Source organism: Podarcis filfolensis (genome assembly GCF_964270895.1).
Source record: "Podarcis filfolensis genome assembly, chromosome: 2".
Classification (NCBI taxonomy): Eukaryota; Metazoa; Chordata; class Lepidosauria; order Squamata; family Lacertidae; genus Podarcis; species Podarcis filfolensis.
In genome coordinates, this window is record NC_139605.1 from 5,889,428 (window position 1) to 5,913,544 (window position 24,117).

The 24,117-nt window shown below is 47.1% G+C and overlaps 2 protein-coding genes across 4 annotated transcripts in view; one reads left to right on the top strand and one right to left on the bottom strand.

The window, feature by feature from the left end:
* The window catches only part of LOC310756634 (uncharacterized protein), an 820,367-nt gene extending 798,900 nt beyond the window's left edge, over positions 1-21,467 (top strand). Inside the window, exon 9 of the transcript XR_014544952.1 lies at positions 21,036-21,467. The gene's annotated coding sequence lies outside the window, so the exon portion shown is untranslated. The remainder of the gene's footprint in view (positions 1-21,035) is intronic.
* LOC310756621 (antigen peptide transporter 2-like) overlaps positions 1-22,657 on the bottom strand; it is a 78,803-nt gene extending 56,146 nt beyond the window's left edge. The window contains exons 1-13 of one of the 3 annotated variants that reach the window (XM_083601015.1): positions 22,547-22,637; positions 20,154-20,214; positions 19,466-19,972; positions 17,034-17,148; positions 16,572-16,702; positions 14,708-14,913; positions 12,505-12,702; positions 10,407-10,535; positions 5,629-5,817; positions 5,024-5,197; positions 3,055-3,214; positions 2,549-2,685; positions 1,489-1,748 (exon numbers count right to left, since the gene is read on the bottom strand). In XM_083601015.1, coding sequence (XP_083457141.1) covers positions 1,557-1,748; positions 2,549-2,685; positions 3,055-3,214; positions 5,024-5,197; positions 5,629-5,817; positions 10,407-10,535; positions 12,505-12,702; positions 14,708-14,913; positions 16,572-16,702; positions 17,034-17,148; positions 19,466-19,961 — 2,127 coding nt within the window. In that variant the 5' untranslated portion in view covers positions 19,962-19,972; positions 20,154-20,214; positions 22,547-22,637 and the 3' untranslated portion in view covers positions 1,489-1,556. Of the gene's footprint in view, positions 1-654; positions 1,749-2,548; positions 2,686-3,054; positions 3,215-5,023; positions 5,198-5,628; positions 5,818-10,406; positions 10,536-12,504; positions 12,703-14,707; positions 14,914-16,571; positions 16,703-17,033; positions 17,149-19,465; positions 19,973-20,153; positions 20,215-22,546 lie in introns of those variants that run through there. The other 2 variants (XM_083601014.1, XM_083601013.1) reach the window with 2 other exon arrangements.
* Positions 22,658-24,117: the final 1,460 nt, after the last annotated feature.

Genomic DNA, 24,117 nt, shown 5'->3' on the forward strand with positions numbered 1-24,117 from the left:
GGCGGGCACCACTACCGAGAAGGCCCTCTGCCTGGACCTCAGTATCCAGGCAGAACAATGGGGGTGGAGACGCTCCTTCATGTATACTGGACCGAGGCCGTTTTGGTCAAAATACATGTGCTAGGTCAAAAATTATGAAACTGATACCATGATATGGACTTCAAACTGGTTTTTGGACCATATATCCATATATTGCCCAGCCCTAGACAGCACCTGTCAGCTATCCAATGCCTGGGTGAACAGGAATGTCTTTCAGCATCTCCGAAAGTGAATAAATGGATTCATCTCTTGGTAATTTTCTTGTAGCTAAAGGTGCTGAGTTCCATCTTTGGCCTCTCCAGTTAGGGCTGAGATGAAGGTTCCTGCCTGAAACCCCGGAGGCCTCTGCCAGTCAGTGGACAACACTCAGCTACATGGCCTCACTCTGTACAAGGCAGAGTGTTCTCCCCTTGAAAGCAAGACCTCCTCTAGCTGAGGAAACTGGCAGCCATTTGCCAGGCCAATGAGTCCCTCAAGCACTCAGATCTTGTGTCGATCCAGCCCTGGACTAGTGGGGCTCCCTTTGGCCTAATCCAGCAGCCTCTCGTGTTCCCATACCCTAGAAGAGGCATCATTCTGCAGCCCCCCAGAGACAAAATTTCAAACCTCAAAGAGTTGTCACACATATACATTTTATTTTACAAAACACCGCTTTCATGCCATCACAGTCCTGGACAATCAACAGCAAGAGACCAAAAGTGCCTTAAGATATTTTTACAACACACTCAGAAACACCCAAGACATACGGGGCCAAGAGACAGGATTGGAAAAGAAGCCAGACCCCATATTTTAAGCAACTCGAGATGAAATTCTCCATCTGCTTACCGGGGAGTAAGCCCCATTGAACTCAGTAGGGCTTACTTCTGAGTAGAAGGCTGCTTGGAAAGAAGCTTGGGGGGGGCTTAAAAAATTGAAGTCTGGGGGCAAGACTTTCAAAGTCACAGTTTAAGTTCTCTGGGGGCAAATGTCCATATTATGCAAATTCCTTAGAAGCCAGTTTTTTAAAAAAATCTCACAGGATTCTTCATTATTTTCATCAAAAGGAGAACCTTAAGAAACATGCATTTTTCGAGCTGTATTCTCAGATAAAAAAAAATACCTCCCCCTCTCCAATGCTCACAAACTGGCTTCTGATACTCCAAATTTCCTGCTACAGTGGTACCTCGGTTCTCAAATGTATTCCGGGTTTCTGGTGTTTGGGCTCTGAAACGTTCGTCGATGGAGATGTTCAAGAACCGAGGTACCACTGTATTTGACAGCTGCTTAGTGATGACCAGGGGCGCTCCCCCCCTTCATCTCTCTCCAAAGGGGGGCTCACACCCACTTTTCTTCCTAAACTGGGGCTTCTGCACTCGGAAAGGATCAGCCAATTAGGTGAGTCTCCTAGTTGCCCCATCATGGCAGGACTTTGGGGATGTGGGCCAAGGTCCCACTCAGCAGAAGGCAAACACAGTTATGCCACACACATGACCACCTCGAGAGGGGGACCCCAGAAGACCATTCAGCCTGTGCGGAAGTCACTCAGCCTGGCTCCTTTGCACCAGGCGGTAATAGGGGCCCCTCCGGCTCATCAGCTCAGAGTGCGTCCCCTCCTCCACAACCTCCCCACCCTCCAGGACGACGATCCTGCTCGCGTTTTCCACCGTCTGCATCCGGTGAGCGATCACCAGCACCGCCCTGGCCTGGCCGCTCATCAGTGACTGCTGGATCTAGGGGAAGAAGCCAGAAACCCCCTCTTAGATTTTTTTTTTTTTATTTATTAGGTTTCTATCCCAGCCCTCCTCCAAGAAGCTCAAGGTGACGTATATGGGGCTCTTCCTCACAACCCTGCGAGGTAGCCTAGGCTGAGAGGTCACCCAGTGAGCTTCAAGGCTGAGTGGGGATTTGAACCCAGGGCCCAGTCTAACACACTAACCACTGGCTGTGTGTGTGTAAGAGAAAGAGTCAGAAACAGAGATTGAGAGAGTTGTTTGTGAGCATTATGGATCTTCCTGTGTTTTCCCACACAAGGATATAGAGCTTGGAGTGCTCTACATCATCATCATCATCATTATTATTATTATTATTATTATTATTATTATTATTATTACCCTGCCCATGTTAGGTAGCCTAGCATCAGAATACTGTGTAGTTCAGGATACACACTAATCATCATAATCATAATAATTTATTATTTATACCCTGCTGGGTTTCCTCAGCCACTCTGGGCGGCTAACAACAGAATATTAAAAACACAATAAAACACCAAACATTAAAAATTTCCCTGTCAATACTGTCAATATAATTTTCTCATGCTAAGGTTGGCCAAACTGGGGGGAAATTATGGAAAAAACTGAAAGAGCAAGTTGGTCTGGTCCCCCGTGAGCATTTTACTAAAAGCTGCCTGGCACTGGAAAATGCAAGTCCGCTTATTAATATTATAAATAACAATAATATAAAACCGCCGCACCTACTCATGGCTAATGCTTCTCAAGTCAACCCCACAACCCCCCTCCCCCCTGACACTCACGGCAGCTTCGCTCTCCACATCCAGAGCACTTGTGGCCTCATCCAGCACCAAGACCTTGGGGTTCCGGATCAGGGCCCGGGCGATGGCCAGGCGCTGCTTCTGCCCTGCGGACAGCTGGCCTCCCTTCTCCCCGACATCTGCAGGGAGGCAGGAATGAGAGAGAAGGGGTGGGAAGAGGGGAAAAACCGCCAGACTAAAGAAAGCCTGTTTGCCAGAGGAGTGGGAGTGGTGGCAGGGGTGCAAAAGGCGAGTCACAGGTAAAGGAGGATCCCGAACTCCTGGGTTCATTTGATGGGATGGAGTGAGCAGTTGGGTGGAGGGTCGGGCACAGTGACAAGAGGAGCTGAGGCTCAGAGTCTGGAGTTCTCACCCATCACAAGAAACTGGAGCCCCACCAATTTTCCTGGAGGAATTCAGTGGGCCACAGAAATTCATGTTATCTCAGAGAGGGTAAGAATCAGGCCAGCAGAGACAAAAGGAGACAGGAGGAAAGAGGTTTCACCCACCTGCGGCGAACCCTCCTTCCAGCTCATTGATGAAGCCTAAGGCGTTGGCTTCTCTTGCCACAGCCTCCACCTCTTCCTGGCTACAATCCTGCACCCCATAGGCGATATTGTCCCATATGGACCCAGAGAAGAGGACCGGCTCCTGTCCCACTAGCGCCACCTGCAGGCAGAATGAAGTGTGATGACTAGAGAGAAATTGGATTCATTTTGCATTTGAAGCACACTCCACCATATTTGCACCTTCTCAAACAGTATGAGAACCGAAACACAGGCGAACCTTCAACATTCACAATTCTCTGAATTTTGCAGCCCTGTTTTCAAACCCAAAACATTTCAAAAATGAAGATGTTAGTGAAAACAGCCTACAAGAGTGCTTTATATTAGGAGAAATTGCTTGCAAAAATGTGTGGAATTAGTAAAAGTTGCAGACAATAACAGGTTTATTAGGAGAGATTTGCACTGAAATACTGAAAATATTTCATGCAGATTTTTAAAAGCAAAACCCACAATTTGCTGCATTAATGTACAGAACTAAATTAAAGTTGGAAAGATGAGAAACTGAGAGAACAGGAAGGGAGAACAGAAGAGTGGGAGTGGTGGCAGGGGTGCAAAAGGCGAGTCCTTCCATCCCTTCAAATATCTGAAGGAGGCTCTTGCATCCCCTCTGAACCATCCCTTCTCAAGGCTCAACAGCCACAATTATTCCTTGCAAGCATCTCCTTGTGGGAATCATCTCCAGTCACCCTCCCCTGGAAAAAGCCACAGTTTACAGCTTAAGTACCAGGCTGGGAAGTGTTTGTGTATCACGAAATCTTGGTGGGCATGGCCTTTTGCAACCCACATTTCCTCTCCAGTGCTCAGCCACACCCTGTCGTTTCCTCTTCTGCAAAAGATGCTTCTTGTTTTGTGAAAAACAGAACCGCCATCCCCTTGGCACTTACAACTCTCTAGCACCCCCAAAATCCTTTGGAACTCCCTGTCAATTGACATCAGGCAGATGCTTTTGCTCTTATTCTTTTCAGTGCCTGCTAAAACATACATGTTCAGGCAACCCTATCCAAATGTGGCACGACACTAATAAACATTTCAACCTGGATTTGTTTTTTAGCTTATTGTTGATTTTATTATTTTTCAATTATTTTTCAATGCTGTAAATATTGTTTTCAAATTTTCAAATTGTTTCTTCTTGCTAACTGCTTTGAGGTTTATTACAAATAAGTGGTATATAAATCTTGTGAGATAAATGAATAATTTGGGAGCCTATGTCCTTTTAAAATGTAGGTTTTTTGGGGGGGTTATGGGGCTGTTGTTTTTATTTGGATTATGGATTTAAAAAAAAACATTTATACTTTTCAGATATATACATTTCACTGATTTTACAATCATTTTGACATTTTAAAACTGGACTTTCTTCCCCCTCTTTATGCAGTTCCTTAAGTTTATTGTTAGTATCTTCTGCCTATCCAAATTAACTTAACTTATTTATTTTCTTTAAATATATACTCTTATGTAGCTGCAGGTTATTGCAATCATCCTGCCAGTGTCCTTCTCTGTTTACAATTTATCTGTAAATATTCAATAAACCATTTCCATTCTTTTATCAAAAAAAAACTTGTTATCTTGATTTATCTTGATTTCTTATTCTTCCAGTAGAGTTTCGCCATTTCTGCATATTCCATAAGAAAGAATGGATTATGGATTTTGTGTTTTTTATATTATGATTTTACAGTGGATGCTCGGGTTGCAAACATGATCTGTGTGGGTTGCGATTTGGCGCTTCTGTGCATGTGCGACCACGTCTCTAACCCAAAAAAAAAACCTGAAGCGTCTGTAACCCAAGGTATGACTGTTCTGTAAACCACCCTGAGGCCTGAGGGCATACAGTGGTATATAAATTCAATAAATAATGAATAATGAAGAGAAAACAGGAGTTTGATCTCAGCCACACTTTGTGGGCCCCCCGACTCACCTTGCTGTGCAGGTACTTGTGCTCATAATCCCGGATCGGGACCCCGTCCAGCAGGATCTCCCCAGACTGGGGCTCATAGAAGCGCTCCAGTAGTGCCACGCAGGTGCTCTTCCCACTGCCGTTGAGACCCACCAGCGCCACCACCTCCCTGGGACGGAGCTCAAAGGAGACGTTCTGCGCAGAAGGAGCGAGGAAAGGAGGAAAAACCAGGGCTGTGATTCACCTATGGAACTCACAGCCACCAGACTGCTATAAACCTACATGGGGTTTGAAAGACCGTTCTAAAATTCCCAGCGTGGTTTTAACAAAACACTCCTCTCCACAGGGAACTCTGGGAAATGTAGCTCCCTGAGGGGAATAAGGGGTCTCCCAACCACCCTCAGAACCCTTAGCAAACTACAGTTCCCAGAATGCTTTGGGATAAGCCAGAACTGTTTAAAGTGGTATGATGCTGCTTTGAACCATTGGCACAAATGGGGTTTAAGGAGGGCTGGCCCACCGCATTGGGAGGTCAGTCAAGAGGGCCCCTGTTCTCATTTAAAGAGACAGGACACCCCATATCTCTGCTCCAACATCCTCAGGTGACCAGACTCTTGGCCATGTACCTTTAAGACCTGAAGATCAGGGCGGGAAGGATAGCAGAAGGAGACGTTTCTGAAGGAGACGTGACCTCGGAGGAAGTCCGGGGCCAGCGTCCCCTCAGTGCGAACGGACGGTTCCCGGTGCAGGTAGTCAAACACTTTTTCTGCCGCTCCCACGTTGCTGAGCGCATCTCCGTATATGTACATCAGGGTCTGTGAGAGGTGAAAGAAGAGCAAGACGAGGAGGTTTGTCAATATGCTAAACTTATTTCACATTCCCACAGTTAGGAGAATATTAGCTTTATCTAAGGATAAAATGAGTCCTCCTCCTGGCGACTCATTAGATGACCTTGTTGAGGACTGGAACAACCGGCTCTTGGCAGCCATTGATGAGATCGCGCCTAAGCGCCCTCTGCGACCCCGTCAAAACCGGGCACCTTGGTTTACTGAGGAGCTCCGGAAAATGAAGCGGGATCTCAGACGGCTAGAGCAAGTATGGCAACGGACTCGTGACGGAGCCTCAAGAACATCTTATAGGACGCTTATGAAAGCCTATGAGATGGCTATGAAAGCTGCTAAGAAATCCTACTTTGCAGCTTCCATTGCATCCGCTAGCTCTCGCCCGGCACAACTTTTTAGAATAATTAGATCAATAACGTCCTTAGGAGGACAACCAAATTTAAACACAAATTCGACCCACAGCTGTGAGGCATTCACGAGCTTTTTTGCGGAGAAAGTCCTGTTGCTCCGCCGTGACCTCCCTGCCAATTTAGATACAGTGACTGAACTGGAGGCCCCTCGACTGACTTCAGGTCCAGTGTTGGACCATTTCGATCGAATACTCCGTGCTGATGTGGATAGATTCCTCCAAGTTGGTAGGCCCACCACCTGCCTCCTTGATCCGTGCCCGTCTTGGCTGATTAGGGAGTGTCCAGATGTTGCACGGACCCCCCTGGTTGAAATTATCAATTTGTCCCTTGACACGGGGACATTCCCAGTGGAACTGAAGGAAGCAGTGGTATGTCCACTATGAAAGAAAACTTCATTAGATCCATTAGACCTATCCAATTACCGCCCAGTTTCAAATCTTCCATATCTGAGTAAGGTAATTGAGAGAGCGGTTGCTGAACAGCTTGGTAGGTTTCTGGAGGAAACATCGGCTTTAGATCCATTTCAGACTGGTTTCCGTCCTGGTTTTGGGACCGAGACGGCTCTGGTTGCCCTAACAGACGATCTCCGTAGACAGCTGGATCGACACAGGTCGGGACTGCTGATCCTTTTAGATTTGTCAGCAGCCTTTGACATGGTCGATCATGATATTCTGGACCACCGCCTCGCAGACGTGGGGATACAGGGCATAGCCTGTAACTGGCTGTGCTCTTTTATCTCTGGTCAGGGACAGAGGGTGGCACTAGGGAGGGAATTGTCGTCGCGCCACTCCTTGGTGTGTGGAGTGCCGCAGGGCACAATTCTCTCCCCGATGCTTTTTAACATCTTTATGCACCCCCTTGCCCAGATTATCCGGAGCTTTGGGCTGGGCTGTCACCAATATGCTGATGACACTCAGCTCTATCTGCTGATGGATGGCCACACCGACTCGGCCCCGAACACACTGACCAGATGCTTGGAAGCTGTGGCTGGATGGTTTCGTGGGAGCCGATTGAAACTAAATCCTTCGAAGACAGAGGTCCTATGGCTAGGTCGGGATGGCATGGGGATGAGGGACCAACTCCCTTCTCTTGCGGGGGCCCAATTAGTGCCATTGCCTTCCGTTAAGAGTTTGGGTGTAATCCTTGACGCCTCCCTTTCCATGGAGGCGCAAGTTACAGCAACAGCCAAGGCGACATTTTTCCATCTTCGCCGCATCAAGCAGTTGGTCCCTTACCTTTCCCACCCCGACCTGGCCACAGTGATCCATGCGACGGTCATCTCCAGGCTTGACTACTGTAATTCGCTCTACGCGGGGCTGCCCTTGAAGCTGTCCCAGAAACTCCAGCGGGTACAGAATGCTGCAGCGGGGTCTCTGCCATGGGAGCATATTCACCCAGTGCTTTTCAAGCTGCACTGGCTCCCGGTGGAGTACAGGGTCAGATTTAAGGTGCTGCTTTTGACCTTTAAAGCCCTTCACGGCCTAGGACCCTCGTACCTACGGGACCGCCTCTCCCGGTATGCCCCACGGAGAGCCTCAAGGTCCATAAATAGCAACACCCTAGTGGTCCCGGGCCCTAAGGAAGTTAGATTGGCTTCAACCAGAGCCAGGGCCTTTTCGATTCTAGCTCCGGTCTGGTGGAACACTCTGCCTCATGAGACCAGGGCCCTGCAGGATCTGATTTCTTTCCGCAGGGCCTGTAAGACAGAGTTGTTCTGCCTGGCCTTTGGCTTGGAGCCAATTTGATTTCCTCCCTCTCTTTCTTTTTTCTTTTTCTTCTCCTCCTGCGATGAGGCTTCATTTTAATATTTTAATGTTTTCAATATTTTAATGTTGTATTTTAATTTTGTTTTTAAGTTGTAATCATTCAACTTGTTTTTATTATTGCTTGTAAGCCGCTCTGAGCCCGGCCTTGGCTGGGGAGGGCGGGGTATAAATAAAAATTTATTATTATTATTATTATTAAATCCAGGGAGTGTCTCTTCTGCAGAGACAAAAAGGAATTTATTTATTTTTGGTGGTGATATGGACTCTTTAAGGGGCAGAAAATAATTGTCCAAGTTACTCTGCTTGAGAATTAAAGACCACGAATCTCTATCCATATTGGGACACCTGGGTCTTTTTGCTCTTCTCATTTCTGGAATTCTGCATGTATCAGGAAGGTATACTTCTCAGATCAATTGGTGGAGTCCCAAATCCACAGTCTCATCCAGTCCAGATTTATCTACAGCTACCTTGTGGACAGGGAGGTAATAGAGAGGAGGGTAAAAAGATAAAAACCAAACGGGACGTTCTTTCAATGTAGTCTCTTCGGCAACAGCAATTTCCCCTCTCTTTCAGTTTGTTTAAAACATGGGGGGTCATGGACTATGCAGAACTAGATAAACTAACAGGAAGGATTCATAATTGGCGGGACCAGAAATTCACAGAAGACTGGAGTAAATTTACAGATTATATGAAAAGTATTTGTGATGATCAGAATATGTTTGTAGGTTTACAAGAAGTTTTGTGAGGAGAATTATTGGAACTATTGCAAAAAGGGATTAGGGGGAGGATGGTTAGCTAAGATAATTAAAAGCAATATGAATCTAAGAAATGCATAAGAAGTGGTTAAAATGGTGGATCATCAGAGGTGCTGATGGAAGTCCCCCCCAAAAAAGATTGTATAAGTGGTGAAGTTTTGTGGTATGTTTTATAATTTATATGTTAAAACTAATAAAAATTATTTTTTAAAAAACAAAAACATAGGGGGTCAAAGGAATTAAAAAGGATTTTAAGAGATTCAGAGGTTTTGAAGGTTAAAAGTCCTTAAAATAAGTTTTAAATTAAGTTTTCAAAATGTGGAGATATAGCCAACAGGAAATCAGGGCGAGGGCTGCAAGGCTTTGTTAAAACAAATTTACGGCGCTGGCTTCACAAAGTTCTATGGTGCAAATTCCTGGGGTTGCCAGAACACATAAAACAACCTTGCCTTTGATAAGAGGAATTTTAAAAAGAAAAAAGGAGGGGGCAAGAAGCCAGCAAAGCAAAGCCCTGTCATGTAATTGAAAGGGAATATGCAGAGCTCTGATAAGGTTTAAAGACGCTCTCTAGGTAAATTTTAAAAAGATGAAGTATAAACACCGACAACTGGGAAACACTGGCCTGCGAAAGTGCCAATTGGAGAACAGCCTTTACCAAAGGTGTCATGGACTTTGAAGATGCTTGAATTCAGGACGAAAGGGAGAAACTAGCTAAGAGGGAGGCACATTTGGCAAACCCTCACCATGATCAACTCCCGCCCAGAAACCTACGAACTCACTGTTAAGACCATGTTTATGGAAGACAATCTTACTCGGCTATGAGGGATCGCCAGCGAAGAAGACCTTGGTGTTACGATATTGAAGCAATGCAGCTGCAAACTGCTAGCTTGAAAGCAAAACATAATGGGAATGTTGGGACTGTCCGTGGGAAACAGAGGGACAGTCAATTCACAGTGCGAAGCACCAGAATTAGCTCAGAGTGTAATATGAGCTGTACAGGAAGTGCAGGAAGTGTTTGCAACTAGACTGCTGGAGTTTGAAGAGAGCAGTCATGTTTTTGTAATGCTGCAAAGACAGAAATAAAGGCATGTAAATACGTTTCTATCTATCTCTTTCCCCTGCCTGGGGGGGCAGGAAAGAGGGGGGGTGTTCTTCTCACGCTGAGAAGGATCGCCTATTGCAACCTAGCCTGGATCTTGCTGGGGAATGCAGACAGGGAGGTCAACAGGAGATCAAGCCGGGTGCCTGGGAGAGTTGCCAGTTTCTCCTGATATGGGCTTGATTTCCGACACTTGGCACCATCTTGGCCCTGGCCCTTCAAGTCCAAAATGGGAGTTGCCGGCAGCTCAAGACATTTCGCCACCTGAGGCAGCAAACCCACAGAGCTGCTGCTGGTTAGCATAGACAATGATGAACCACATGAACCAATGGTCTGACTCAATATAAGGCAGTTACTTGAAGGATGTAGAAGCGGCAGATGGACACAGTATGTGGAGTATGAAGGGAAGGGCAGGAGCGTCACACCCATTTAAAAAGCTGAAAGCGTGACTCCAATTGCAGAATAGCTGGAATGCCATTCAAGGCTGGAATACCAGCGCTGTTGCAGCCTCCCGTCGCAGATTTTCACCCACCTGTATGTAGTTCCCAAAGTCCATTTGGTAGAGGATGAAGGAGAACAGATTCCCTTGGGTCATGAGGCCAGAACGGATCTGCTGGTACCCAGAGTGAAGCATGATCAGTTTCAGACCCAGCTGCAGGAGCTAGGGAGAGAAATTCGGGGGAAGATGATGAGGACCGGCAGCCACCCTGGTAGCCACGTTTGATGGCTTGGCTGTTCTGCTTGCCCCTTTCCCCTCCAAGGATGAAATTCAGTTCAGTTGGCCTCTGAATCTATCAAATCTGCACTTTCCCGAAACGACACACAAACCAAAAGACAGGCAGACTTTGAAATTTACAGCCAAGTAATGTGTATTAGGAGGGACGCGGGTGGTGCTGTGGGTTAAATCACAGAGCCTAGGACTTGCTGATCAGAAGGCCGGTGGTTCAAATCCCCATGACGGGGTGAGCTCCCATTGTTCGGTCCCTGCTCCTGCCAACCTAGCAGTTCGAAAGAACGTCAAAGTGCAAGTAGATAAAACAGGTACCGCTCCGGCGGGAAGGTAAACGGCGTTTCCGTGCGCTGCTCTGGTTCGCCAGAAGCGGCTTAGTCATGCTGGCCACATGACCCGGAAGCTGTACGCCGGCTCCCTCGGCCAATAAAGCGAGATGAGTGCCGCAACCCCAGAGTTGGCCACGACTGGACCTAATGGTCAGGGGTCCCTTTACTTTTAATGTGTATTAGGAGGAAATGCTTGCAGAAATGTGCCCATTACAGTAGTACCTCTGGATGCGAACGGGATCCGTTCTGGAGCCCTATTCACATCCTGAAGTGAATGTAAGACGCGACTGTGCGTCTGTGCGGGTCGTGTTTCGCAGCTTCTGTGCATGCGCGTGACATCATTTTGAGCGTATTCATCCCGAAGCTACTTCAACCCAAGGTATGACTGTACTTGAAACTGCTTAGGTTTATTAGGAGAAAGCCACTCTGAAATGCTGAGGAATTCTCACGTGCATTTCTAAAAAAGAAAACTCACACATCGCTACAGAAATGTGAAGAACAGAATTTAAGATTGCAAAGAGAGAAACCGGGAGAACAGATGTTGACAGATTTTTCCCTCCCTTCCAGGTTCTCCAATAGTCAAAGATGCACCAAGTTTAAATCAGAATTAAATAGGCCTGTATCCTTTTGGAAAGTTCTTCGTGATTTCCCCCGTCCTCTTGTTTCTATTTTGGAGCTTCCGGTTGGACTATGACAGAGAACTGCACTGTCCAACCCAATGAAGGCCTTTTGACAAGCAATACTCAGTTTTAAAAGTTTTTAAAGGAAAAACAGCACAGAGCAGGGAGGTCTTCAGAGTGCACTTAAAGGTCTGAAAGGGGGCCATGTGCCCCCCACCTAGAAGATCGTCCCACGTCTGTGGGGTCACCAGCACAAAGGCCCTTTCACCTACCACCCCAATTTATCCCACTGGTAGGTATAAGAGAAGGGATTGTAGGATGTTGAATTCCCCATGTGAGACTGGCCTTGCCGGCCTGTGGGCCTGATTCTGCCCGCTGTCATACCTCCTCACCCTGTACATCCATAAACAAACTGGCTATTATGAAGACACTACAAGGGACCTGAAGTGTAGGTGGATTCCTATGAGGCAAGACACAGTGATAACAGCAAGAACTTTTATTAAACTAACAGAACTGGACAACAGGGGCAAAGCAACTGCTTATATACATTTCTGAAGGCCTGAGCCACTCCCACTCACAATGTGATTGGCTGTCTATACTTCTAAGCTGCAAATCGTGACTCAGAGTTTAAGGCCCAATGGCAGAGGCCCAAATCCTGAAATGTTCTGTGATTGGATATCATGTATCGAATCCGAACACAGGAGCTCAGAATCCTTAGTCCAGACTCAAGCTCAGGCAAACACAGACCACTGAATACAATACACCACCAGCGCTCGATATTCCAACGTGGACAGTGACCTTGAAAAAGCTGCCCGGGATGTCAAGCTGAATGGACAATGGAAGAACCAAAGAAAGGGGTGCCGTTTCCAGAAAGCTCTCTTGCCACAGCTGTCCTTGGGAGAATGCTTGTCCCCTTTCTGACCTCCCTTACAGAAGACCCCAAGGACTCACCCGTCTGAGGAGCAAGTAGACGGCCCTCTCCCAATCTCTCTGGTCCTTCAGCCGGTGGGTCTCGGCCAAGGCCGCATCGTAGCGCTCAGACTCCTCCTCCTCAGTGGCGAAACTGCGCACCGTCTCAACGGAGGAGACTGTCTCCCGCACCACCTCCCCAGAACGTGCCAGGGAGTCCTGGATCGCCTGCAGAAGAACCTGGAGAAAGCAAAGGGGAAAGTTTAGGAGCCTGCACTAAACGCCAGAGGGGGGCAGACTTCCGGGTTTGGCTGCAAGATCCCATTGCTTCAGACTACGTGCACACCATTCCTTTAAAGAATGTTCAAAGCCCATTTCCCCCCTCTCAAAAGAACATTGGGAACTGTAGTTTATCCCTCACCCCTAACAACTACACTTCCCAGGATTCCTTTAGGGGTGTGTGCTTTAGCTTACCTTCACATGTTTTAATATTATATTTTAATCTTGTTTTTAAGTTGTATTCATTCAACTTGTTTTTATTATTGGTTGTTAGCTGCCCTGAGCCCGGTCCTGGCTGGGGAGGGCGGGGTATAAATAAAATTTATTATTATTATTATTAACATGACTGATTGGCAACAGGGTTCAACAGACTACAGCTCCCAGCATCCCTGACCATTGGCCCTGCTGGTTGGGACTGATGGGAGTTGTAGTCCAACAGTCTCTAGACGGCACCAGGCTCCTTATCTCTGGTCCACAGCATTACCAAATCCAAAGAGACCAGCAAATCGGCCATAACTCCGTTCCATTCCATTTATTTTAAAATATTTATATACTCCCTGTCATGTAAAAAAAAATAATCCAGGCAGCATAGAAAAATAAAAACCAAGCAGCAGTGGAAATATGCAATATGCTAAAAACAGACAAATGTAACAAAAGGTTAAAAATCATAACGGCTGGCCTCACAAGCAGAGTCAAACACAAAGGCTCCTTGGGGAAGATCACTTCTCTTTTTTTTAACAATAATTTTTATTAGTTTTCAGTTACAATAATCCAGTGGTAGCCTCATTATAACATTGCCAAGTCATAATACAAGCACTAATCCCAATCATTCAGGTGCCAAATTACATGATTTAGGTGGCCTCCCAATTGATGGGTTTGATGATTTGCTTTGTTTCGGCGTTCCAAAATCTCATCCATCTCAATTACTCTCTAGTCAAAATAACAGTATTAACGACATCCACTCGTCTTGACACATTAAATGATTTATAAACCCATAGGTGAAGCATTCAGACTATATCCTTCTTCCTCCTGTGTGTGTCAGTTATTCCGTCCGTGGTATCCCTTTCTATCCTTGTAAAATGTTATGTCTGTCTATTCCCTAGACTGGTGACTGGGGGCGGCCGCCGAAACCATATAACACCTGTCTTGAAAGACCTACATTGGCTCCCAGTACATTTCCGAGCACAATTCAAAGTGTTGGTGTTGACCTTTAAAGCCCTAAACGGCCTCGGTCCAGTATACCTGAAGGAGCATCTCCACCCCCATCGTTCTGCCCGGACACTAAGGTCCAGCTCTGAGGGCCTTCTGGCAGTTCCCTCACTGCAATAAGCCAAGTTACAGGGAACCAGGCAGAGGGCCTTCTCGGTGGTGGCACCCGCCCTGTGGAACGCCCTCCCACCAGATGTCAAAAAGAAGAACTATCACCAGACTTTTAGAAGACATCTGAAGGCAGCCCTGTTTAGAGAAGCTTTTAATATTTGATGCGTTACTGTATTTTAATATTTTGTTGAAAGCCGCCCAGAGTGGCTGGGGAAGCCCTCTAGATGGGTGGGGTATAAATAAATTATTATTATTATTATTATTATTATTATTATTATTATTATTATTATTCCCACTTCTCACATCCACACCATATATTTATAAAGCACCCTTACAGCAGTCACGGCTTCCCTCAAAGAATTCTGGGAATTGTAGCTGGTTAAGGGTGCTGGGAGCTGTAGCTCTGTGAGTGGCCTCCTTGCACTTAGCAAACTATAGTTCCCGGGAATCTTTGGGGGGAGCCTTGACTGTTAAAATGGGAGGCATTGGTGTTACCCCTCTGATGGGACCCTGCCTCTCGTCCACAGGGAGGGGCTATCTCTCTAAGGTTTGGAAAAGAGGGAACAGCAATCCCTGGCAAGAAGCTCCCCTTTCATTTACTCGCAGCTCCCAGTCTCCCCCCGCCCGCTCTCAAGGGCCCCCTCACCTTGTAGCGGGCATCGTAGACCTTCTGGGCGGCCAGCATGACCGGCACCTCAACGAGGGTGAGCAACGTCAGGCGCCACGAGAGGCCAAGCATGAAGGCGCAGAGCCCACAGACCTTGAACAGGCTGCGGAGGAAGATGTTGGCATTGAGCGGCACCCAGCGGCTCATCATGGTGGTGTCTCTGGAGAGACGGGAGGTCAGGTCTCCTGGGGGGCAAAAGGAGAGGCCGCTCAAAGCCGGGAGACTGGAGGGATCAAAAGCGCATTCTAAAAATTCTACAAATATCTCACTATGAAAATACAGTGGGACCTCGGGATGCGAACCGGATCCGTTCCGGAGCCCCGTTCGCATCCCGAACAGAACGTAAGACGCGACTGCGCGTGTCACATTTCGCCACTTCCGCGCATGCGTGTGACGTCATTTTGACCGTCTGCGCATGCACGAGTGGCAAAACCCGTAAGTAATGCGCTCCGTTACTTCCAGGTCACCGCGGAGCGCAACCCGAAAGTGCTCAACCTGAAGCGTATTTTCCCCGAGGTATGACTGTAATAATAAAATTTCACTGATTGACTTCCATCGCTTACACTGCACTTCCTATATACATTTTGAGCAAGACTGGAATAAACTTGGAAGAAATTCTTCCAACCTTTCTTCTTTTTCTTTTCTCTTTATTTTTTTCTTCCTCTTTTTTGCTTTTCTTCTTTTTTCTCTTTTGTTCCTTTCTTCATATATATATGTGCTTATTTGAAATATATATGTATGTATGCATTTGCAATATTTTGCTTATAAAGGTAAAGGGACCCCTGACCATTCGGTCCAGTCATGGCCGACTCTGGGGTTGCGGTGCTCATCTGGCTTTATTGGCCGAGGGAGCCAGCGTACAGCTTCCGGGTCATGTGGCCAGCATGACTAAGCCGCTTCTGGCGAACCAGAGCAGAACACGGAAACGTCGTTTACCTTCCCGCCGGAGTGGTACCTATTTATCTACTTGCACTTTGACGTGCTTTCAAACTGCTAGGTTGGCAGGAGCAGGGACCGAGCAACGGGAGCTCACCCCGTCGCGGGGATTCGAAACACCAACCTTCTGATCGGCAAGTTCTAGGCTCTGTGGTTTAACCCACAGCGCCACCCGCGTCCCCTTTTGCTTATATTTTTAACAATTGTGTTAAATAAATTAAAATCTTTAAAAGGTGCATTCTAATAAAAAATATTTTTAAAAAAGCTCCGCCCAAGTTAAGACGGATAACAGCAACAACTGAGGGAAAGAAAGTCAGAACATCTTGCAAGGACAAGAAGAAACACCTATTTCTCTCTATTGTTGATTGTCGTGACTATTGCTTTCTGTGCATGAGAAAGTGAAAAGAAAAATACTTTTCTAAGAAAAGGATGGAAAGGAGAAATAGTTGGTGGACTAGCAGATGGAGGGATGGAGAGAACGACCGACGGATGCATAAAGTCCTTTGATGAACAGATGACGGAAAGAAGACGCTCTTGATGAACTAGAACTCCCATCATCCCTGCCCACTGGGCATGCTGGCTGGGGATGATGGGAGTTGGGGTCCCATAATATCCGGAGGCCACCAGGATATTCCTTACCTCTGAATTCGGCAGCAAAAACAAACGTGAAAAGAGTTGCCCGCTTGAGTGGCCGGAGCAGGATCTTGGCAGACCCAAGTTCAAATCCTGGAAAGCCTCACATCTCGACGTTCCTCATGGAGCCTCAGTTATGCCACCCATAAAATGGGAATATTTAAGGCCCAATCATAACAGGGGTGTTGCAAGGAGGAACCACCACAAGCGCTCTGTACGTGCACTAGAGGACACTCAGGGAGCTGGCCTGGGTTTGGAGCTAGGGGGCTCTCACCTGTTTTCACCTCCTGGAAGAACGCCAGGTCTTGCCGGACGAGAGAAGAGAAGAGGCGGCTTCGGATCCGGATGATGGCCCGGGAGATGGACATCGTGAAGAGTCCCCCGCGCGCGCCGGCAGACAGCGAGCTGGAACAGAAATGGAGACTGCTCTACAAAAGGAGAATGTGTGAGTCCCACTCTGGAGGGTAGGAATCGAAATGGCAAAATTGGCGCTTCTGCCCGCCCCCCTCCAAGATGTGATCACCTTTTTGAGTCACATTCTGGAAATGTGGGGGCTTTCCTTTGCAGTAGAAAGCAGTTCTCCAAGCAACCCCTTTCCCCCCCAAACAGCTTTCTGAATTCAATTTAATTCCAAAGAAATAATTTGACTCCCCAGATTATGAGAAAACACCCCAGCCGAGCCTAACCAGGGCTCCTTTGTTTTTTGGGCAGGGGGTGTTGTCAGAAAGAAACCCACCTTCCGAGCGACACCAGGCACATGAAGAAGATGGCGGACGAGAAGGCACCCGAGTCGTACTTCTTGCCCAAGATGTCAATCAAGCGTCCCGTGTAGTAAGGGATGAAGGTTTCACCTGCAGAGAGTTTGTGCTTTGAAGATAGGGAGGGGGGACTCTTTGAACACAGGAAGAGGCCATTCACCCCGTTGACACCTCCCTGCACAGACAGGCAGAGCTTCTCCAAGATTTGGGAGCCGCCCAGAACTATAAAAGACCATAGCTTAATGTTAGAAGGTTCCACACTCAATTTCAGATAGAGCCGTGTCCCCCATCTGAAATAATATTATATATTATATAATATTATATTATTATTATTTCAGATGGGGAGTATGCCTCCATCTGAAATTGAGTTTGGAACCTTCTAACATTAAACTATGGTCTTTTATTTCCTTTTCCCCCCTCAATTTTTATTCGTCTTCAAATTTATAACACATCAAAACCAAAGTAAACTTAATTTAATACACGCCACCCCCAAAATGGATTCCCCACACTCTCAGATATATTCCATTCCTTCACCTTTTACATGCTACTTATTTTACAGATTTATCTCTAATTAAAGGACACGGGTGGTGCTGTGGTCTAAACTACAGAGCCTAGGACTTGCCGATCAGAAGGTCAGCAGTTCGAATCCCCGCAACGGGGTGAGCTCCCGTTGCTCAGTCCCTGCTCCTGCCAACCTAGCAGTTCAAAAGCACATCAAAATGCAAGTAGATAAATAGGTACCGCTCCGGTGGGAAGGTAAACGGCCTTTCCGTCCGCTGCTCTGGTTCACCAGAAGTGGCTTAGTCATGCTGGCCACATGACCTGGAAGCTGTCTACTGACAAACGCCGGCTCCCTCAGCCTATAGAACGAGATGAGCGCCGCAACCCCAGAGTCGTCCGTGACTGGACCTAACGGTCAGGGGTACCTTTAAAGGTAAAGGCACCCCTGACCGTTAGGTCCGGTCACAGACGACTCTGGGGTTGCGGCGCTCATCTCACTTTACTGGCCGAGGGAGCCGGCGTACAGCTTCTGGGTCATGTGGCCAGCATGACTAAGCCACTTCTGGTGAACCAGAGCAGCGCACGGAAACGCCGTTTACCTTCCCACCGGAGTGGTACCTATTTATCTACTTGCACTTTGACGTGCTTTTGAACTGCTAGGTTGGCAGGAGCAGGGACCGAGCAACGGGAGCTCACCCCGTCGCAGGGATTCGAACCACCGACCTTCTGATCGGCAGGCCCTAGGCTCTGTGGTTTAACCCACAGCGCCACCCGCATCCCTACCTTTACCTATCTCTAATTTAGAGTTCCCATATTGCAGAAAGGTGTTCAGCTTTTTTTTTAGTTTTACACAAAAAACTATTTTTCAGCGAACGCCTCATCCCTCAGCTGTTCCTTTACCAGCTCCTGCATATAGATAAAACAAAATTACAGTGGAACCTCGGTTTACGAATGCGCCTTGGAAGTCAAACGGCTTCCGCTGAGCGTTTCTCAATTTTCTCAATTGAATTTTCCGACCGCCCATTGCGCTTCGGTTGTCGAACATTTCAGAAGTCAAACGGTCTTCCGGAACGGATTATATTCGACAACTGAGGTTCCACTGTACAGTGGTACCTTGGGTTAAGTACTTAATTCGTTCCGGAGGTCCGTACTTAACCTGAAACTGTTCTTAACCTGAAGCACCACTTTAGCTAATGGGGCCTCCTGCTGCTGCCGTGCTGCCGGAGCCCGATTTCTGTTCTCATCCTGAAGGAAAGTTCTTAACCTGAAGCACTATTTCTGGGTTAACAGAGTCTGTAACCTGAAGCGTATGTAACCTGAGGTACCACTGTATATCAAATAACAACAAGTGAGGTTATAGTAATTTTAAACTTTCATTCTTCTTTCCACCCTGCATTATCCCTCATAGTTTCCAGCCTCTGCCTGTTTGTACGAACCTTTTGAGCAGAGAGTCTTCCTTTCCAAACACGAACCAGATTATTTCCTTTCCCTGTTCAGTCTTTGCTATTGAGTTACAACCTCTCAAGACCATTATTTACATTTCACTGGCAATAAAGCTTTTACAGCCTGGGTGGAAAGGAGGTGTACCATATATACGGTCTTCTGTTTCCAAATACAGTGGTACCTCGGGTTACATATGCTTCAGGTTACATACTCCGCTAAGCCAGAAATAGTGCTTCAGGTTAAGAACTTTGCTTCAGGATGAGAACAAAAATCGTGCTCCGATGGTGCAACGGCAGCGGGAGGCCCCATTAGCTAAAGTGCTGCTTCAGGTTAAGAACAGTTTCAGGTTAAGTACGGACCTCCGGAACGAATTAAGTTCTCAACCCGAGGTACCACTGTAATATGTATGTATCTCTCTCACTTTCCACTTCTCTCTCTCACACGCATGCAAACCAACCCTACTCACAAAGCACAGCCGTGGTAAGGAAGAAAAACGCCCCTGCGAGGTAGGACACATCTGGGCGGAAGAGCTTCACCAGCTTCCAGAGGGTGGCCTTGTCTTCTCCTCCCTTGTTCTCCTCCTCCTCCTCCTCCTCCCTTTGCCCCAGGACGTCCCAGATGATGTGGGCCAGAACCACTGCCCCATAGCCCAGCAGGAGCCAGGACCGAGGGGCTGACGACAGCAGGAACGGAGGGTCTCCAAACCAGCGCCCCACGGCGAGATAGAGGGGCTGCAGCAGGCTCACAGCAGCCAGGCCTGCGAGGGGCATCTGGGAGGGCCAGGCCAGGGAGAGGAGCCCCCGGGCCCCACAGAGAACCAGCAGGCGCAGAGCCGCCTCCAGCCAGGCCGCAGGGACCCCCAGGGAGGCCAAGGCGGAGCGCTGGAGATCTAGCAAGGGGAGAAGGACCATGTCGCACAGGATGAGAGGGACGGCCAGCTTCAAGGGGGCAGGCAGCATCATGGCGGCTGAGTCTGGGGAGAGAAGGAATGGCCAGGTGTAATTAAGAGTCTGTAATGTGAGAGAGGGTTTGTGTAGGGAGAATCTCAGCAGCCTAACTCACACTTTGCTGCCACCGCGAGCGCTGGAAGGGAGACCTGCTCCCTGCTGCAAGGCCCATTTCCACCTGGCCTAGGGGGCGGAGCCCAGACTCACCTTGAGCAGCTAAAAGAGGCTCCTGGGAGGCCACTGGGACGTTGGTGGAACAACTCTTGGGCTGGGGGCAAATGGCAAAAATGTTTAAAACATTTTCCTCCGTTTTGTTTTTGTCGGGTTGGTATTAGTCAAATGTTTACTTGGGGTTGGCGGTTATTTTAAGTAGAACTGTAAACTGTTTATTCGTGTTCGTTATTGTTGTTGTTGTTGTTGATTTATTGGTTTGTTTGTTGCTTGTACAGGATATTTTGTTTTTTTTATGTTTGAGGTTTTGTTGTGTTTTTATATATGTTGTAAGCTGCCCAGAGTGGCTGGGGAAACCCAGCCAGATGGGCAGGATATAAATTTAACACCAACACCAATAATAATAGTAATAATAATAATAATAATAATACAGTTGTACCAAGGATCACAAATGCCTTGGCAGTCGAATGTTTTGGCTCCCAAACGCTGCAAACCCGGAAGTGAGTATTTTGGTTGCAAATGTTCTTTGGAACCTGAACGTCCAGCAAGGCTTCCAATTGGCTGCAGGAAGCTCCTGCAGCCAATCAGAAGCTGCACCTTGGTTGTGGCACAGTTGAACGGACTTCCAGATCAGATTCCATTTGAGTTCTGAGGTACGACTGTAATAAGATGTCCTCCCCTCAGATGTCAAGGAAATAAACAACTATCTGACTTTTAGAAGACATCTGAAGGCAGCCCTGTTTAGGGAAGTTTTTAATGTTTGATGTTTTATTGTGTTTTTAATAATGTGTTGGGAGCCGCTCAGAGTGGCTGGGGAGAGCCGGCCAGATGGGCGGGGTATAAATAATAAATTATCATCACCATCACCATCAAAGCTGAATTCCACTTCCCCATGCGACACTCCCCCCAAAGGGGGAGGGACTGCAACACCCATCAGTGCCAGCCAACATGGACAATGGCTGAGGATGATGGGAGTTGTAGTCCAGGGTACCAGGTTGAGGTTCCTCATCCCTGGCCTGAAGGGATGCCAGGCACAAATCCCACCCTCCAGATGCTTTCTGTCAGTCCCAGTTCCCCATCTGTAAAATGGGCATGGCAGTGACCTCACCAGCAAGTAGCACAATCCTATCTATTCTCACCCAGAAACAACTCCCAGTGTGTTCAATGGAGTCCACTGGGGCCTTGGTGGGTTTTCATGAGAGCAGCTACTGGATAGCTCAGTCGGTAGAGAATGAGACTCTTAATCTCAGAGTTGTGGGTTCGAGACCCACATTGGGCAAAAGATTCCTGCATTGCAGGGGGTTGGACTAGATGACCCTCATGGTTCCTTCCAGCCCTATGATCCTATGACTGTTGAGCACTTTGCAAAATAAAAATTGCACTGTGCTTAAGGAGGAGCCAGACATAAGCTATCCTATGGCACTTAAAGAGCAATCCTAACATCTGTGGGCTACATTTAAAATGAGGCTGCGTTTTAAATTGCATTTTAACCTGTATTTTAAATTGGTTTTTTTCTTTTCCTATTATGTTTTTACTGTAATTTTACTGGTTTTAGCCACCCTGAGCCCAGCTCTGGCCAGGGAGGGTGGGGTATAAATAAAATTAAATATTTATTATTATTATTATTATTATTATTATTATTATTATTATTATTTAAAACAGCATGAACGTCACAGAACTTCAGTTCCCTGGGAAAAGGGATTGATTGTTAAACTCCTCTGGGAACCAAAGTCTCCTAAAAACTCTCTGCAGCCTGAAACTACAGTTCCCAGGAGGCTTTGGGAGAGGACATGACTGTTTAAGGCAATAGAATACAATACTGCTTAAATGAATAGTGCACATGAGGCCCGTTACTCAGAAGTAAGTCCCTACTGAAATCAAGGGCGCTTACTCTCCAATAGAGACCTACCTCTGAGTTAGACTGCCCAAGACTGCGCAGAAAGTGATAAAAACCTTTAAAGACCCAAAAGAAGCCACTTTCCTAACTCTGGGGGCTTTTCTAGTTGGGGGCATTTTGCTCCGAAGAGACTGACAGGGCTGCCCTTTCCGGAACCGGGTTCTTTCTTGTCACAGTTATTATTATTTTTTTCCATCTCCGATCAGAAAATAAAACTGAAATGGGATGGTTTTAAAAGGTGGGGAAATATTTATTGTGGGGCGAATTTTTATTGTCTGTTTGTGTGTGTCCCAGCCCTCCTAAAATGCAGATCCGATCTCGGGGACTACAAATTATTTTACATTAAGTATACCCCGCCCCCCCAAAGAAGAAATCAAACATTGCGCGAGAGCCTCTTTTGCAACATCTCCCCGATTTGCATTGAACCCCCCGCGCTGCATGCACCCCCCCCCAGCCAGCCACCCCATGATGCCTTTATCCTGGGTCTCCCACCCCACAACCCCCTGGCCTTCCTCTCCCCTGCCCGCCTTACCTGCCCTCCGGTCTCCCAGGGAGGAACTGAGCTCTTCTGCGCTCGCGGGGGCTCGAACCGGCGCCCACTTTCGCTTTCGAAAGGGGAAATCCAGCCGCTTCCCTTCCCCCGCCCACGCGGCCGCGCTCCCCGCTTCCGCCGCCAGAGGGAGCCCGCCTTCTATCACGAGCGGTTCTCAAACTCTTGGCTGACATTTTCAGAAAAAAATGTTTGCTTGCGCCGCTCCCAGTTTTTTTTATTGATGCGAAATACATTGGAGAACAACTCGCACAGGACGCAAATACTTTGTAATATGAGTGTGGGGCATCCATAAAGTATAAAACATGGGTAGGCAAACTAAGGCCCAGGGGCTGGATCAGGCCCAATCGCCTTATAAATCCGGCCTGTGGACAGCCCGGGAATCAGCGTGTTTTTACATGCGTAGAATGTGTCCTTTTATTTAAAATGCATCTCTGGGTTATTTGTGGGGCATAGGAATACAAATATAGTCTGCCCCCCCCCCACAAGGTCTGAGGGACAGTGGACTGGCCCCCTGCTGAAAAAGTTTGCTGACCCCTGGTCTAAAACAATGCAGCTACAGAAGAACAGGAATCATTCCCAAAATAGAATTATAAACGAGTCTCATACCTATCACGTACCTTACGCAGGTATACAAACTGGTCGAGAAATGTGAGCTTGCAATATCACTTTGAAGGGACAGGATACCCAAATCCTGTCTGTGAAATCACCCCAGGCTTCAATAATCACACCAGGCCTCAAAACTGTCCAAAACTCCTTTTGTCTTCTAAAAATCCAAAACAGCTTTTCTCTGCTCTCCTCTGCTCTATCACAAGATGCTGTGCATAGGCAAAATGTTACTTTTAAAGGCTAATGAATAGGCTCTGTTCATAGCAGGCCTGAGAAACTGAATCTTATCTCATTCTAGTTGCAACATCTCTGGACATGCTGAACCACTCTCATTCCCCTTTTCCTGGGAAGGGCGCCAAGAGTCCAAGAGTCCCAAGACAGCTTTCTGTTCATGCTCAGAGGAACTCATGGGGCAGGACTCTGGAAGGAGGAGAAAGGAGGAGGGAACTGCAAAGGGGTATATATGCTTGTGCACATGACTGTGAATTTCGTGCATGCTTTTTGTGACTTATCACACTTGCTCCTTCTACCAGTTCATGGATGGTAGAAATAAAAACCTTTTTCTCCGAAACTATTCCTTGAGTGTCTGTTGACTCCCACTTCCCTTTCCCAGGCGCAATATTTTTCCCACCCGAGGGCAAAGCCTCATAAGGCTACAACTTGATGCTCTTGCTCTCATTCCCTGCTAGATTTTATCATCCCCAATGGGCAGGGATCAAAGTCAGACCCTCCAGGTGTCCCTATTTTCCTTTTTTTAAATAATTTTTTTATTGGTTTTTCAACACATAATAAAAGACAATACAACACAATACATAAACAAACAAACATATAAACACGTATAATTTCTTAACCTTTCTTTCCTTAGACCTTCTTTCAGCGACTTCCCCATACCTCCCCTTTCTGCATCCCTGTTTTAAATCATTCCAGCAACCCCTAATTTCAAT